This window comes from Strigops habroptila, chromosome 12, assembly GCF_004027225.2.
Source record: "Strigops habroptila isolate Jane chromosome 12, bStrHab1.2.pri, whole genome shotgun sequence".
Lineage (NCBI taxonomy): Eukaryota > Metazoa > Chordata > Aves > Psittaciformes > Psittacidae > Strigops > Strigops habroptila.
In genome coordinates this window covers 23,539,339-23,555,206 of record NC_044288.2, presented here as the reverse complement: position 1 = coordinate 23,555,206, position 15,868 = coordinate 23,539,339, and the positions used below count along the sequence as shown (strand labels likewise).

The 15,868-nt window shown below is 42.9% G+C and overlaps 1 protein-coding gene across 2 annotated transcripts; it reads left to right on the top strand.

The window, feature by feature from the left end:
- The first annotated feature begins 711 nt into the window (after window positions 1-711).
- On the top strand, window positions 712-15,717 carry GABRP (gamma-aminobutyric acid type A receptor subunit pi). Of its 2 annotated transcripts, XM_030504813.1 has the most exons (9): window positions 712-767; window positions 2,100-2,212; window positions 4,768-4,835; window positions 6,807-7,024; window positions 7,913-7,995; window positions 10,315-10,452; window positions 11,680-11,832; window positions 12,336-12,529; window positions 13,140-15,717. In XM_030504813.1, exons 1-9 carry the CDS (start codon window positions 712-714, stop codon window positions 13,440-13,442), a joined length of 1,326 nt encoding a protein of 441 aa, XP_030360673.1. In that variant the 3' UTR covers window positions 13,443-15,717. The 2 variants fall into 2 exon arrangements, with proteins under 2 accessions (XP_030360673.1, XP_030360674.1); XM_030504814.1 differs by lacking the exon at window positions 712-767 and having other exon boundaries at window positions 2,131-2,216.
- Window positions 15,718-15,868: the final 151 nt, after the last annotated feature.

Genomic DNA, 15,868 nt, shown 5'->3' with positions numbered 1-15,868 from the left:
TACAGAGTAGTGCACAGTAAAGGGTTGCTGCCATGGTGCCTGCTCCAGGGCCAGCACAAACCCCTGGAGTTTTGGGCCAGAAGCCAAGATTTGGTTCCACTCCCAGAAAAGTCAACGAAACCCATTTAAAGTGGAATGATTTCATCCTGTTCTGCATGCCAAGTGCCTTGTCAACATCACTGGTGATAGCATGGTTTATCCCAGGTACAAGCTAATGGGGCACAGAGCTGTAGCATTTATGTGCAGATTAGTGGAGCCCTGGACTAAAAGATGTTGGATCTGTCATACGTGGGCAGGATCTCACTTGGCTTTAGAGTCTAATGGCCTCTGGGAACTATCTGAACCATTTTCTCTTTAACAAGTCCCTTCCCATTCCCAACATCAGCTAACTACCATCCCGTGCAGAAAGAAGAAAAGCTGCCACAAAATGGCAGCTAAAATGTGGTGACCTTTTAAGGGGCTTCAGCCTGGAGTTGTCACTAGTGTTTTTCATGTGGAAAGTATTAAGGCAGCAGTGACACAGGCTATAAAATTGGGCAGGAGCCACTGTGTGTCAGGAATGTCAAACATTACACAGCACGTGGTGCTGGCTCTGCAGGGTTTCTTTTCCCTGTCCCCTTCCCTTAAAATAGTTTTCCTTAAATCACAAAACTTTGCCTTTCTTTTCAGCTTCACAGACAAGTCCAGCAAATACAGAAATAATCTCCAGAGATGTTCTGCAGATATTTTTGCTTCTTCAGTCTGTGTCTTTTCCTTCCAACCCAAAGGTAAGAAAGAGGAGTGGTTTTTTGTTTTACAGGGAACATCTGAATTATGTTTCATATAAATAATGTGGGTCAAAAGCAAACTATGATTCCAATTATCCAGCCCATCCAAAGAAAGCTGAGTGCTGTAATGGATGTGGTGTAGAAGAGAGCAACACGCATAGGTCCCCAAAACTCAACACGCACATTAACAGTGCAATCCCTGTTTCCTGTTCAGGACCAGAGCAGTTTGCAGTTTGGGCTGGAAGTACCTCCCACAGGGCTCCCATCTGTGTTACTGCCATCCCTGGAACTATAAGTCCTAAATTTCTGGAATGGTTTATGTTTGTACTTTGCACAAACTGGTTCAGTTCTGCTATAAGGTCCTTTTTGGTCTAAAACTCACAGCAAAGCTCCCAGGACTAATGACCAAACTTGAAATGGAACAGAAGACACAGATCATCTAAGCTTTGAATAACTACACAGCTAAGTTCTTACTCTCAGCTCCATGATCCTGAGGTGCTGGGGAGAGGCAGAGGCACTGCCTTCCATCTCCTTCAGCCCTTCACAAAGCAGTAGCAAACTCTTAATCATAAACTCATTTTCACCAAGTGAACACATGCCTACATAGGGACACTGCATCAGAGAACTTACCTTTTGCAAACCCCCCCCATCGCTCCAGCTGCCTGTATAATGGTACAGATCCATCAACCTCCTAATGCCAGGTACTAACACCATTGCCCATCTCCACACAACGGGAATTTTGACAGTGTAAATGAGAGCTGAACCCTCTGTATGCACAGCAGGTAGGGGTGGTTCAGCCCTTCAGCCCCCAAAGCTTTGCTGGTGTCTGTGAAGTGTTCCTTTTCCTTCTGGAGTACTCCTGAGAGCAGCTGTAGGGATGCTGCCAGACACGAACATAGGATGAAAGCTTCTTTAGGGGACTAGTGTTGAGGGAGGAGACACTGTTGGTCAGTAAGTTTTGTCTCAGGTTGTCATAAGCAGGCAGGAAAAAGAAATGCATGTTCCTTATATAGACTGTATGAGGGGAGGGAGAGATTGTGGATTATTATTAAGACCTGTCTGGGGCATTTTAAGAATATCCTTAAGCTACCATGTGTGCAAACCTGCAGCTATCAGCTGAGGAAATCTGCCATTTTCCACCTCTTTGGAATGCCAGTTTATTCAGCCAAGACAAGCAACGAGAGCAAGTGCTTGTGATTTCAATGATCAACTTATTTTTAATAAACATTTTATGTGGTTTGTTTGGAGCACAAGCTGGTAACACAGCTGCAGCTGCACACCAGATGTGCCTGGCATGCCCAGCCACATGCAACTAGGTATTTGTGTCCCCAGGAGGTACTCCCTGGGCCACATGTCCGACTTGCGTGGCAGCGACACAGCATCCCTCCCTGGATTTGAGAACCTCACCATGGGATACAACAAGTACCTCCGGCCCTACTTCGGTGGTATGTTGGCTCTGTGCATTTGACCATTTGAAGAAGTGTCTGTAAGGCTTGTGTGGAGGCGAGAGTGTGTTTTCAGCTTTCTTTAGGATGCCCCAGTTTAAAAGATCATGTTTCTTTTAAGTCAGCCAGTAGCCAGGGTTGCCCTCCTCTCTGTGCATCCACTGTTGTGCTGAATAAATTGTGCATGCATGTGTGGGACATAATAATGTGCCCATCTATGAGGTTAAGAACAGGGAATTTATAAACTTCAATACTTCTGTGAAAGACCTGACAGAGTAGCTAAATTCAGTTCTAACTGTATATGCTTTTGTTTAGAGTCTGACCCTTGTGATTTTCTGCTTTATTTTGGTTCATGTATATCTAATGGATATAATTAGTGAATGTATGTATTTAGTGGATTGTGGCTATAGAGGAGTAAAGCAATCCTCCTTGCCAGAAATATTGACTTTTGACACACGACAAAGTAAACACAAAGTAAATCTGCTTTAAACCCTCATGAAACTGTAGGGAGCACCTGAAGGATAGTCAGCTGTATAGGAACTTACCTGAGGCTATTCCACTTTGGATGTCAGGTCTCCCACTTTCCAGGCGAATGCTGTAAGAGAGGAAAGAGTTTCTCAGAATGATGTTCAGCACCTGAAAATTACTGATGAAAGTTTAAAAAACAGTTACGATTTTTTTTTACTTTTCTTAATTTTACTTTTCTGCCAGAACCCATTAATGAAATTCTACTCAATAGAAAAATTCCCCATGTGCTTTCACCAGGACTTGGATGTTTCCCATTGTAGTTCCTGCAGACTGGCAGACTGCAGACTTCTGCTACTGGCAGCTTTGAGCTTCTTCCTTTTTCTGACTGTGGTAATGAATTCCTGGGACAATACAGAATTTATCATCTTGTTTTGCCTAGAATGTCTGATCACAGGCAGGACAGAAAAGCTTGTCCAGACCCTGTGACATCAGTATACAGATGCTTCTGAATTACATAACAGAGGTTAACTGCATCTACACCAGCCTACACCCACCAGTGCTATAAATTCTAAATAACAGTGTCCAAGACTCTGGTCTGACCTCCTCCAGAGACCCTGAGCCCTCTCAGATCTGTCCTGGTCATTAATTTGAGTGGGCTTTAAGTGTCTGAATATCTAAATATCTAAAAACGAGGCCAGGTTGGACAGGGCTTGGAGCAACCTGCTCTAGTGGAAGGTGTCCCTGCCCACGGCAGGGGGTTAGAACTGGATGAGCTTTAAGGTCCCTTCAACACAAACCAGGTTGGGATTCTCTGAGATGAAAGACATGAATGACAACTACTTTAAAAAATACACGCCATCTGTAAATGAAATTACATTTTGGATTTTGGAATAGTTTAAAAGAAAATAAAAAGAAATAAAAAAAGAAAAACCAACCAAAAAAAAAAACCAAAAAACAAAACAAAAAACTCCAAAACAACAAAAAACCCAACAACATCAATTAAAAAAAAAAACACAACAAAAAAAAAACCAAAACAAACAAACAAAAAAAAAAAAAACCACCACCCAAAAAAACCAAAACAAAACAAAAAACCAAAACAAAACCCAAAAAAACCCAACAAAACCAAAACTACTTGGAAGCAGATTTAGAAGTTGTGTCCTTTGGACTTTCCTAATTGTTATTTAGATTATGAAAAGGAGCTTCAGCAAGTCCCACGAGGAAAGGCCTTACCGTGTTGTCACCTCGGCAGGGAGGGATGTCTTAGAAAGCACCATTCCTACTCAGCGACCCGACTTTATACAGGGGATTAGACAAACCAGGCACAGCCTAAATGAAAGCCTTTGTCCTGCTGGTGTAACAGCCGTGCTGCGCAGAGCCCGGTTGCTCCACGGCAGGACCTGGAGAGCTCGCCCCAGCGCCGGCATTTCCTGGGCGGGAGCTGCCCTCCTGTGGTGGGTTTTACCAGTTGGCGATGGAACAGGGGACTGCCGAGGTTCGGGTTGAGCGCTGAAAACTTGCTTGTAAATAGAACAGTTAATACAATAACTAAAAAGAGGCAAAGGCTGTTGCATTTCTGGATTTTAACCCACTGCATGGCCTCAGGAATCACTGAATTTCTCTGCCTCTTTGTGTTTCCTCTCTGAGAAACAGGGGTGTGATCACTGTGTGGTTGTGGGGAGTCTTGCAGAGACCTGTGTGACAAACAGCACAGAATTTACCGTTCTTGCCGCTGTGTGGGTGTTGTGGCTGGGTGACAAGGGACAGTCTGGCCCTGGCTGACTGGCCGGCGGCTATTGCCACTGAAAGGCCACTTCTCTAAACTGCTGCTCTTCACAGCTGGTGCTGGTGGGTGTTTGTTCTCTGCTACTGCCACCAAAGACAGAACTCCAGCTCCCCAACAGTGACAACTTCATTTTGGCTCACAATGTCGCTTGTGAGTCTAATGCTCTGGACCTGAGCCTCTAAGGGCTTCTGCAGTGTTAGGGATAGCATGCAATGCTGGAGGGGTGCCATGCTGCACAAAACCCTGAGCGGTTTCATTGTGCCTGCACTCTTCTCTCTGCTTCAGCTTTTCTTTCCCTCCATAGGAGAACCTGTTCAAATTGCAATGAGTCTGGACATTGCAAGTATTTCTAGTATATCTGAGAGTGACATGGTAAGTGAAAGAAATCTTATTCTATATCTCTTATTCTTATCTCTATAAGAGTAGCATCTGCCCGAGAGACTTGTCATATATTCTTGTGTATTCAGCCCAGAAACTGTCATTTTCAAGCTGCTTTGCTTTTCTGTGTCTGTTGACCATTTTCAGAGGTGTGATGAGGACAGGGCTCATTTATGACTGCAGATTGTGAAGATAACAAAGTAATGTGAGCTTCTAAGTAAATAGACATGGCTCCAAAGGTCCCACTGGTCAAAAACTCAGAACCTCCTGGAACCTAGGCCCCTTGGAAATTGAAAAAGTCACTCCTGTGTGACTTTTTTTTTCCTTTACCTTTCCTCTGTGTAGGAGCCCTCTGTGCAGGGTAGGCCTCTGTTGGATGTGCTGGTGCTGACTGAAGACAGGATTTCTTCTCAGGGAGGAGAAAAGAGGTTCTGAGCTGTGACACAGGCTGAGCTCAAAGGTCTGGTGATCCCAAGGGAAAAAAACAAATATAGTTTCCAATATACAGAAAACATTTTCCCACCACTGCTGAGTGTGGTTCCCTCCACTTCTGGTAACAAACAGCTGGATTTCAAACACTGTTTCCTGAAAACTCCTGTTTCAGGTTCACCAAAACTATGGGCAACTTGGGTAAATGCAGCAAAAAGTTTCGCATAAAGGTTCGGTCAGCAACAATGTCAACACTTAATGTCAACATTTTCACGAACACTACTGGCTTTTTTTATCCTTTCCCCCAACAAATTAAACAAGTTCACTAAATAAAATATTGTAACATTGAGAAAGCTGTTCATTTTGCGGATGGAGGAGAACCAACAGAATCAATTATTCACATACCCCTAACCTAAGTAAAGGGCCTTGTAAAATAGCTCCTGTTCTGGAGCTTTTCTTCTCGATGGTCCATCTAAATCGCTCTGGCCATATGGAAAACACTACAGAGGCTTACTCTGTGCCTCAATAAAAGCTGGAAAATCAACCAAGATTCTTCACTTGAGTCACTATTAGAATTCACTGTACTGACAGCCATACCAGTGCATTATTTGATATGGTTTTTTCCTCTGTCACAGGCAGTAAAGTTTTAAAAGTTGCAAGAGCTAAAACTGATACTAGATATTTACTTAGACCTTTTCTCTTAAAGCATTTTACAAATTACAGATCGAATGAAACAGAACTGCTTCATCCTCCACAGACTGGCAGCATTATCTGTGGTAAAACATACTGAGTTCACACTGTTAACACCACCACCAGTATCAGTCTGCCTGTTACAAGATGTTTGGAAAATAAAAGGCATTACTGGCTGCATTTATTTTGTCTGCAAGGAAGGAAGTGAAATAGGGCACCAGGGCCCTGGGTCTGTCCAGCAGCTCAGTAAGGAATTCTCTTTAGAGCCACTGGTTATTCTTTTATGATGGGGCACTGTAAAAAATGCTCCAGTCACTGCAGGTAGGTTTTGGCAGGCTGAACTCAAATTAATCCTAGTATCCTTAGATACAAAACTTCAATTAAAAAAGATGCTACAAATTTTGGTTTTTTATTTGTTTGGGTTTGTTAAGACCTCAGTGAAATATCAGATTGGATTTGCTGACCTTTTGTTCTCCAAGGTGCTGATGTCTTTCATGATCACGTTTATAGTACGTGTGTAATCTTCCAACTCTAGACAACAAGTGGTTTCTAACATCAATGACTTGCTGAATGTGTGCACTTCCCACCTATTTTCTTACCTGCAAAATGGACATCAAAATATCAGTTACGATAACAGCTCATTAAAAAAAAGTACTACGAGTATAATCTTTAGTCTTCAAACACTACACCCTAGAGTGTAAGTACCCATCAATGAGATTTACTGCATGCATTTGAAGCTGAGCTTGGACAGGTTAAATTTGTGCTCTGCCGCTTGTCACGCAGAGAGGTGCCATGCAGTGTGCTGGACATGCATCCTCACAGGTTTTCCTCTCTCCGTAATCCCAGGATTACACAGCTACTATCTATCTGCGGCAGCGCTGGACAGACCCCCGCTTGGTCTTTCATGGCAACAAGAGCTTTACATTGGATGCTCGTCTAGTGGAATTGCTCTGGGTACCAGACACCTACATTGTGGAGTCCAAAAAGTCCTTCCTGCATGATGTCACCGTGGGGAACCGCCTCATAAGATTGTTCTCTAATGGCACTATCTTGTATGCCTTAAGGTAAAGCCACCTTTGCTTTGCTTCTGCTAATGGTCAGGATAGATTTCTAGAATTACACTGGACAGGAGCAGATACCAACTGTCTCGGGTAATGAGCTTGGTACCAACAAGCCAACTGTGATGATACTCTTCTGATCTGTTACCCCTTCTTCAGGCCACCTAGAAATGCCAGTCAAGGCTCAGGATTCCACATCGTGGTATGTGCTGTGTCCTGAGCATGGTGCCTGCTCACAAAGCTCACATGTTGAGGTGTTACCCAAGAGAAGTCTGGTCAAGTCAGATGGAGGCAGGACAGGAGTGGAGGGAGATCATCATAACAGTGAAAGTTTAAAAGGCAGTGGGAAACTGTTTACCCAGTGCATGTAGCCATGATTTCTTCTTTTTAGCAAAAAGCATATTTGTGCATGTACTGCAGAGCTGTGTTCTGTAATCGTGTTAGGAAATCATGCAGTGTTATCTCTTCTCAGCTCATGGTAACTGTGTCCCGGTTACCTTAACTGCAAAGTAAAACTCATTCACCCTCCACATCCTAGCAAGCCAGAGTATGTGTGCAGTCATTTACTGTGCCTCAGGTGACAAGTGGTGACTTATTAAGATATGCAAACTGTAGCACTGGAAAACATGTGAATCTACCCTAAATCTCCCACTACAGCAAAGCAAAATTCCTCCTTTAGTTACATTTTCACCAGTGGGCTGCAGAGAACACATCATCTTATGGAGAGTTCTCCCCAGCTATATCAATCCACTCATTACATAGGTCAAAATTATCGAAATGACAGGGCATTTAAAACCAGAGCAGAGCCTTTGTGGTCTAGATTGCTATAAAAAACAGAGCTATTTCATCACATGGTTTTTATTGCAACTTCTGGAGTTCCTTCCTTTCCTACAGGATCACTACAACTGTTGCTTGTAACATGGACCTGTCAAAATACCCCATGGACACACAGACGTGCAGACTGCAGCTAGAAAGCTGTAAGTAAAACATTCTAGAAAAATCTGACTTTAAATTCATTTATTCATGTGTAACTATGCAACTTGAGTATATGGAGTGATGCCAGGCTTTCTGGAGTAGACTCTTACTCCTGCAAATACTAACGTCCAAAAGAAAACGGCTTTGCTTCATCGTTCTTCATCTGTGCTGTAATCCAGAGTTTAGAGGATTCCTGTCACTGCAATTTATATAAGAAGATATTGAAGTGTAGATAGTTTGATTTTGTACAACAGAAAGGATGAAGTAACAACAGATCATTTTCCAAATTTGGTCCCTTTTGCACAAACAGCTTCTTCAAAACTAACTGGTGAGGTAAGTGCATGGGACAGAGTACAGCAAGGAACCATCTTTGCACCTCCCAAACCTCCACTGCAACAGCACAGTGTGAAGGGTGGCTCTTACCAGAACATGAGCTGAACAACCTCTCCAACTCATGAACAGAAACTAAGGCAAACCCAACTTCATGGTATGTGCTTCTCCCTGAAGGCTGTCTGCTGCAACGATGCAGGTGATGGAACCCTTGTCAACAGGAAGAGTTTCAGCCTTGGAAGCCTTAAAAAAAAAAAAAAGGAATAATTAGTGAGTTCTGCTCTCAGTTAAATTAAAAGTTCATTCATGGGAAAGCTTGCTGGGAAGGACTCTGGGACAACCTAGGACACTGCAGGGCTTGTAGCCAGGAGCTCAGCCAGAGTACTGCTGCTGTTCTATATCTATACAGCTCCAGAACAAGCAAGAAACCATTTCCCACTTCATATCACAAAAAAACATCTAAAATCTCAATAGTGAAAAGGCCAGGTCTTAACTTCTGGGGTTACAGCATGAAGCACCTAGGGAAGCACATATTACTTTCACATTAAAATCCTATTAGTTCACCATAGTTAACTTTATTACGAAGAATAGCTCCTGAAACAATAATGATTGGCCTCTTCTGCTGAAGCATCACATGTTTACCTGTTTGAAAAGTGATTGGGTCCTACATCATACTCAGTTGCTGTATAATTCCAATGAAATTACATGCACATTGCCCACTGGAGATTTCATTAGGATAAGTGCCCAGAAATAATGCTATTTAAATAAACAGCAGATGAATTAACAACAACCTATCATTTATTATAAAATTTTCCTGAGTAACCACAGTGTATAAAACTGCTTAGAAACTTTGAAAAGTCACATGCTGAGGATTCTACACAGGGATTCATACCCTGGACACCTAATTTAGGAGTTCATCACGCTCAAGCTCTGGTAATTTTATCCAATAAGAAAACACAATTAGATAAAAATAGAGCTGCAACTGCATCTTATTCCTTCTACCAGGAAAGAAAGGTTATTATCAGAATCCAAGTGTCCCTGCTCATCTTCTCAAAGAAGAGCACTTAATAAAAGAATCCAATTGGCAAGATCCTAAATGAAGTGATATTTTTGAAGAAAATGGCAAGCTGGTGACTCCATACAAGCTTTATCCCTCAGTCCATCCTAGGGTCATGTAATGCCATCACATACATTCCTGGAGGCAATTATTTAGCTGGCATATATGGAGTTTACTGATAACTGCTTGAATTGTTGATCTCATGCCTCCGTTTTGAGGCAGGAATTCAGTGTTACCTAAATGTCACATGCATTTATTTGCCCCTTGTAACTTACAGCTTTTGGGGATAGGAGGAATGATTTGCAGAAAAAGCAGCCTTTATGAGAAAGTTTTGTGGACAATGCATACCCAGGCATAGAGCCTGGTTCAGAAACACACAGCAGCCTCACCTCCAAGTTCTTGGCTACCTGAAAATGCCTCTTCTGGTATTTTTAAGCACTTGAATAGAAAATTCACCAAAAATGCGCCCTTGCTACTTGGTAAGGGGCTCAGAGGGATCTGTATTCTCTTTTTATTAACCACTGGGTCCCTCCTCCTCTCCTGAATGAAAATACTATATTCGAGGGGTTATCACTGCAGTAGTTTTATCCTGCTGCATGTAATCAAACTGTGGATGACAGGAACATGTTATCTTTTAAAATGTTAAAATACTTTAAAATACAAATAACCCCATGTAAACAACTGAAATAGGTTCTCTGCTGCCTTGCATGTTATGCATCATTCCAAGTGGCGTGTGTTCCTGTTGAAATCTGAACCAGCAGATTGAAAGTACAGCAATGAAAGAACGGCCAACCTCCACCCATGGTCTGACACAGCTAACGGCCTTTGTCCAGCCTGGGTTGTGTTTCCGTTCTCACTCAGGGGACGGGGCAGGGCACTAGATGGGCTTTTCCTGGCTAAACCACAGTAACATGGGTCTTTATGTTCTCCTTAGGGGGATATGATGAAAATGATGTCATCTTCACGTGGCTGAGAGGAAACGACTCTGTCCATGGCATAGAAAAGTTGCGTCTCTCTCAGTACACAGTGGAACGTTACTACACCCTCGTCTCAAAGACACAGCAGGAAACAGGTATATCAGTGAAAGAGAAAAGCAAGAAAAGCTCTCAGGTATTTCCCCTCCCAGCTCCCTTCCCTTCTCTGGGCCTGAACATGTGAAGTCTTTAGCAAATCTTAATCTCACAAAAAGAGATGGGCAGAAACAGGCTGAAATCCAATTAGTCGCAATCAGGAAAATCAGGAAAATTAGTTGCAATCATGGAAATCCATGGAAAGATGGGGATTTTAATACACTATATTCACTTGATAGATGTGTAATTATCTTCTTTTATTGCTACTTCTTTCCTTATCCACCCAAACTGTCCCCTCCTACCAGGTGTGCAGAGATCCATGTTCACAGTAACTGGGAGTAAAATTAACTTTTAAAATATACTTTTGCTTGTAAATTACAATTCTGTCATGATGGAATAAGATCCCTTTGTACATCAGAATTCAATGTCTTTTTCATTATCAGTGTAAATACTCTCCAATCACAGCCACTATGAACAGGGGCAAGACTTCCTCAGAATGACCAGGTTCTAAACATAAGTGTTTTGTTGTTTACTGTAGTGTACACAGCCCAGAGACAACACAGGCTTTGTTTCTACATTTCAAATGGAACTATTGTTTCAACAGTAGAAATATCTCCTGAAAATACTAGTAATCCAGCTGAAAAACGGAGTTTAAAAATTGACTGGTTTTTTGAGCACAAAAAGACATGGTTATCAAAGATAACAAATAATGCATGCAGGGGTCTAATTCCCTGTGATGATAAAGCATTGGATGCCATTGGATGTGAGCCAGAGCCTGCTGCAATGGAGATAAAATCTTTCATTATTTCTCAGCTACCAGATAAGACTGAACTTGGCAATGCCCATTCACAGTGGTTAGTGGGGAAAATGTGTTGTGCTGAGTATGAGAGAGCAGATGAAAGCATCATCCATTCTCTCCTCTGAGTTAAGACACTGGTATAAAATGTTTCCGCTGTGGATTAAGTTTAGGAGCCCCTTTGCAAGCCACACATTGTTTTAGATGTCTCTTGTCAAACAATGCTGTGTGCACGTGTCTGCTTGTCTAGGGTATGTTAGATAAGTAAGACCTCTGAGGCAAGAAGTCAAGCTGTGTAAGAAATGCATCTCCCCTGATTTCAGTACAGCTCTGCTGATGTACATCAGCTGAAGGCTGGTGCTGGGCTGTCCCAGCATCAGTCCAAGTGTCCTTGGGACCTCATGTTCACGGAGTTTCTTCCTTTCATGAACAGGCAGTTACCCACGACTGATACTGCAGTTTGAGCTGAAAAGAAATGTCCTTTACTTCATTTTGGAGACCTATGTGCCCTCCACTCTGCTCGTCATGTTGTCCTGGGTTTCTTTTTGGATTACATTGGATTCAGTGCCTGCAAGAACTTGCATTGGTGAGTTACTGCCAGAAGAAGGGCAGGGGAGCCTCTGAGGGCTGGGTAGATGGTTGTTTTCTTGAGCTCTCTTCTCAATGATAAATGGTCTGCTCACTCTCTGCTTTTACTGGTGGCAGAGCGGGGTTAGCAGTATGGAGGATGTGCTGTGGCCAGCACACTTGCCCACCTGCAGAGCGGGGTATAGCCAAGGCTCCCAGCAGATGCACAGCAGAAAGCAGAGGACAGAGCACACGTTATTTGGGATGTGCTTTGGGCAGGGAGGGGAGGATTTTTTTACTGAAAGCAAGAAAAATAAGAGCCAAGGTGTCAAAGGCAAGGAGAGGCTGAGTGGAGCTAGTAGCTAGCACTACAAAAGCATTTAAGCTGATGGATGATTTGGGTTTGGCAAGAAGCAATGTGCTCTATCTGGCTAGCAATAGAGAGTGACAACATTTGCAGAAGGATAGGCCAAGCCTTTTCCAAAGTGATCCCAAAAGATTTTTCCTTTTCTACTTTCCAAGGGGTAACAACGGTGCTTTCCATGACAACTCTGATGATGGGGTCACGAAGTTCACTTTCAAAACCCAACTGTTTCATTAAGGCCATTGATATTTACCTCGGCATCTGCTTCAGCTTCGTCTTTGGTGCACTTGTGGAATATGCAGTGGCTCACTACAGCTCATTACAAAAGTGTGCAGCTAAAGCACCTCAAGAGGTAAAGCCTGATCTACCTTAAATAAGCCCAGTTATCTTGGATCTTTCCAAGATTAGTCCTCCATTAACCCTTCTTCCTCCCTTCCCAGAAGACAGTACCAAACATCAGTCCCACAATGTTCAGGGGGGCAGGTGGTGGGGTGGGGTGGGGTGTGTTGAGGGAGAGTGAATTGTTCAAAGTGCTCTGCTTCAGGGTGAGAAATTAAATGGTATGGTTATAGTCCAGTGATCATCAAGGGTCAAAATCCTGCCAGAGGAAAAAGAGGTTTCCCACCTTGATGCTGAGTTCCCCAGCCATTAAGTTACTGCACAGACATGAAGAGATGGATGTCTTGTAGGAGATGGATCTTGGGTTGCTTCATGACATAGAGTGAGACTTGTTTAGAGATCTCAAAAATACCTCTAGAAACACTGTGGTGGAAACACACGCATCTCTGGGACTTCAGACACTCCTAAAAATAGGCAGCAGCTGAAAGGCATGTTTGAATATTGGGATGAACACATATGAAGCTGTGGTTTTATCTTTACCCTTATGATCTCCTTTTTGATTAAAGCACTTCTCTGCAGGAGAAGACAAACCCTAAAACTAACTGTACACTCTTGCTTCCTAGGGGCCTTCAAATGAACTCACTAAAGACATGGAAGAAGTCAACATTGCTAACATCCTCACCGGCTACAGAGGGAAAATCAGCTTTACAAGCATTGAGATTTCTGATGATAATGTTAACTGCAGTGACTTGACCATGAAAACTCATGAGAAAATCAAACGTGTCTTGAGAAACAAAATGCACAGGATTATTAGTTATTTCACAATTCAGAACCCCAACAATGTAGACCACTACTCCAAATTGCTTTTCCCTTTGTTCTTCATGCTGGCCAATGTGTTTTATTGGGTTTACTACCTATACTTTTAGTAGAAATTAGTTGCTTCATTCTCCTACTTCAGTAGGAGAGGAACCTTGCCAATGGGCATCTAGGTATCTAACCTCAGTGAATCCAACGTGGACAAACTGCTCTGTTGTGTTTCCTGATGTACAGAAGAGTATGAGGCATGCAAGGTGCAAAGCCTTGGTGCTTCAGCATTAGCAATGTTGACACTGGACAAGTGCTTGTTCAGCTGAGTGGCTGTATTGGGCTCTTCTGCTGATACCTGCTCTTCATTCTAGCATCCAGCCTCTCACCTGGCTGAAGATGGGTGTGTAGGACTGCACGAGGCAGGCTATAGAGCACTACAGGTGGCAAAATTACCTTCATGTACTCTGAGGCAGGACGGAACCTTGTAGTAATCCTATATCCAAGAGGATATAGGATTATAGCTGTTATTCTTTGTTTGCCAGAGATAACAGAGGGACTGTGATTGCAGTCTCAATAGCTCCTCTGTTCAAGAGGACCGAAGGCATCAGCAGTGTGTGCTGCGCAGGCTCCGTGCACGGTGCTTCCTTGTCCTGGGGTGATGTAGTGCCAGATCAGGGGGTTTGGTGCGGCTGGCACTGGCGCAGTGGTGTGCCTCATTGCTTTCAATACCTGTTAGACTCATTGAGGTGACCCTTGCTTGCTGAAGTTATCCATTCCTGAGACACAGAGGGTGTTTTTGTTTGTAGAGCTGCATTTTTTCAGAGATTCAGGAACACAAAATATAAGCAGCAAAACTATTTTGTAACCCGTCTCTTGTACTGTTGTGTTGCAGCTGAACAGATTCTACCACAAATCCTTGTGTCTTCCTCACAAATTCTTTTTCATCCTGCAGAGTGCCTCCTTCAGCTTCCAATGCCAGAAGCAGCTCTTGTTCCTTGCTAGCCATATGCAAGACTGGCCAATATGTCATCCCCTCCTTTATGTGGCTGTGCAGCTGTGGCAAGTCAGCAGTGCTGCTGGGTGAAAAACCCTGTGTGGCACTGACCTACGATGATCTAAATCAGCCTTTCACTTACTATTTTAGGCTGAAACAGTGTTAGGCTTCTGCAGAAATCCAGCTGGGCTCTGGAAACTGCTGGTCAGGTTTGGTTATCCTGCAACCAGCAGGACTGAGAGCTTTGTTGTAAAAATAAGTATGTGGCATGCACACACATTTGAGAACCAACTGCCTTTTAAGGCTACTGGAAGTCTTTATTTCCCGACTTTAAAATGGACCTTTTATGGCAGATCTCTCCCTCTCCCCCTCTTTTTGGTCTGTGCAACCTTCCTAACTTTGAGGGTGAATTCCTGCAGTTCTGTTAGGCAAACCTGTCATTGCCTACAGTAGCCACCATTCAGCAGGAGTTCTGACTGAGTGAGGCCTCTCAGCAGGTAGCTTATATTACAGTATCATGCATGCAGTTGTTTGCTTAGGGTAAGCGTGTCTTACTGGAGGTTCCTGTAGAAGGTGGGCAAAGCACGTGAAACTATGGATTTTTTTACTTTAATAACTTTTTATCGAACCACTTCTCCACACTCTATTGTGAAGGATCTAAACCACATATTCATAAATCACAGCTTTTACAAAGAGCAGCACAAAAAGGCAAAGGGGAGCAGACTGACAATGCAAGTGAATAAACACAAACTCCAATAATGAAATGTTGGCTTGTATATACTGGCATTTAAAGTCCATCCCATAAAATGTAATCAAGTGAACGTTTGTGATATGAACACAAACCCCCAGAGAGATCCTCTATTAAAAAAAAAAAACAACCAAACTGAAATCATTACCTTCTTTCTGTATTAATTTCTTTCTTTAAAACCCAACTAAAATGTCCTGATGTGTTCTACACCAGCTGCCAAATATTGTTAACAAAAGGAATTTCTTTGTATGTTATAGCAGACTGCCACTCTCAAGGCTTGTTTTCATTAGATGCTGCTTCCCTTACAACTTTCTGCTCTGAAGTTGCTTGGGACTTATTTTAAGTTATACCTCTGTGCAGCAAAATGATTTTTATTGACCCAGCCTAGTTAACAGGATGTTGTCTTGAAAAGTGTCAGCTCTGTCTATTCTCATTTCTTGCTGATTTTGGTAACTTCAAGAAGGAAGGAGGGGAGGGACAGAAGGTAGTAGGAGAAGGAGGGTTTTTTTCAAATACCTTATGAGAATATTCTTAAAGAGCTGTTGGCTTGACCAAGGGAAACATCTTGAGAAACTCTCAAAAGCTAGAAAATACGGACTTCAGAATGGATTTAAACTTAAACAGGGGAAGTTTAGGTTAGCTATAAGGAAGAAGTTCTCTACTGTGAGTGTGGTGAGACACTGGAACAGGTTGCCCAAGGATGTTGTGAATGCCCCATCCCTGGCAGTGCTCAAGGCTAGGTTGGACAGAGTCTTGCGTGACATGGTTTAGCGTGTGGTGTCCCTGCCCATGGCAGAAGGGTT

What these genes read in the sequence shown, in the direction of transcription:
- GABRP (XM_030504813.1), top strand. Translation starts at nt 712, where the DNA reads ATGTTCTGCAGATATTTTTGCTTCTTCAGTCTGTGTCTTTTCCTTCCA. An exon ending in GCCTGCAAGAACTTGCATTG is followed by an intron (nt 11,833 to 12,335) that starts GTGAGTTACTGC and finishes CTACTTTCCAAG; the next exon opens with GGGTAACAACGGTGCTTTCC. An exon ending in CAGCTAAAGCACCTCAAGAG is followed by an intron (nt 12,530 to 13,139) that starts GTAAAGCCTGAT and finishes CTTGCTTCCTAG; the next exon opens with GGGCCTTCAAATGAACTCAC.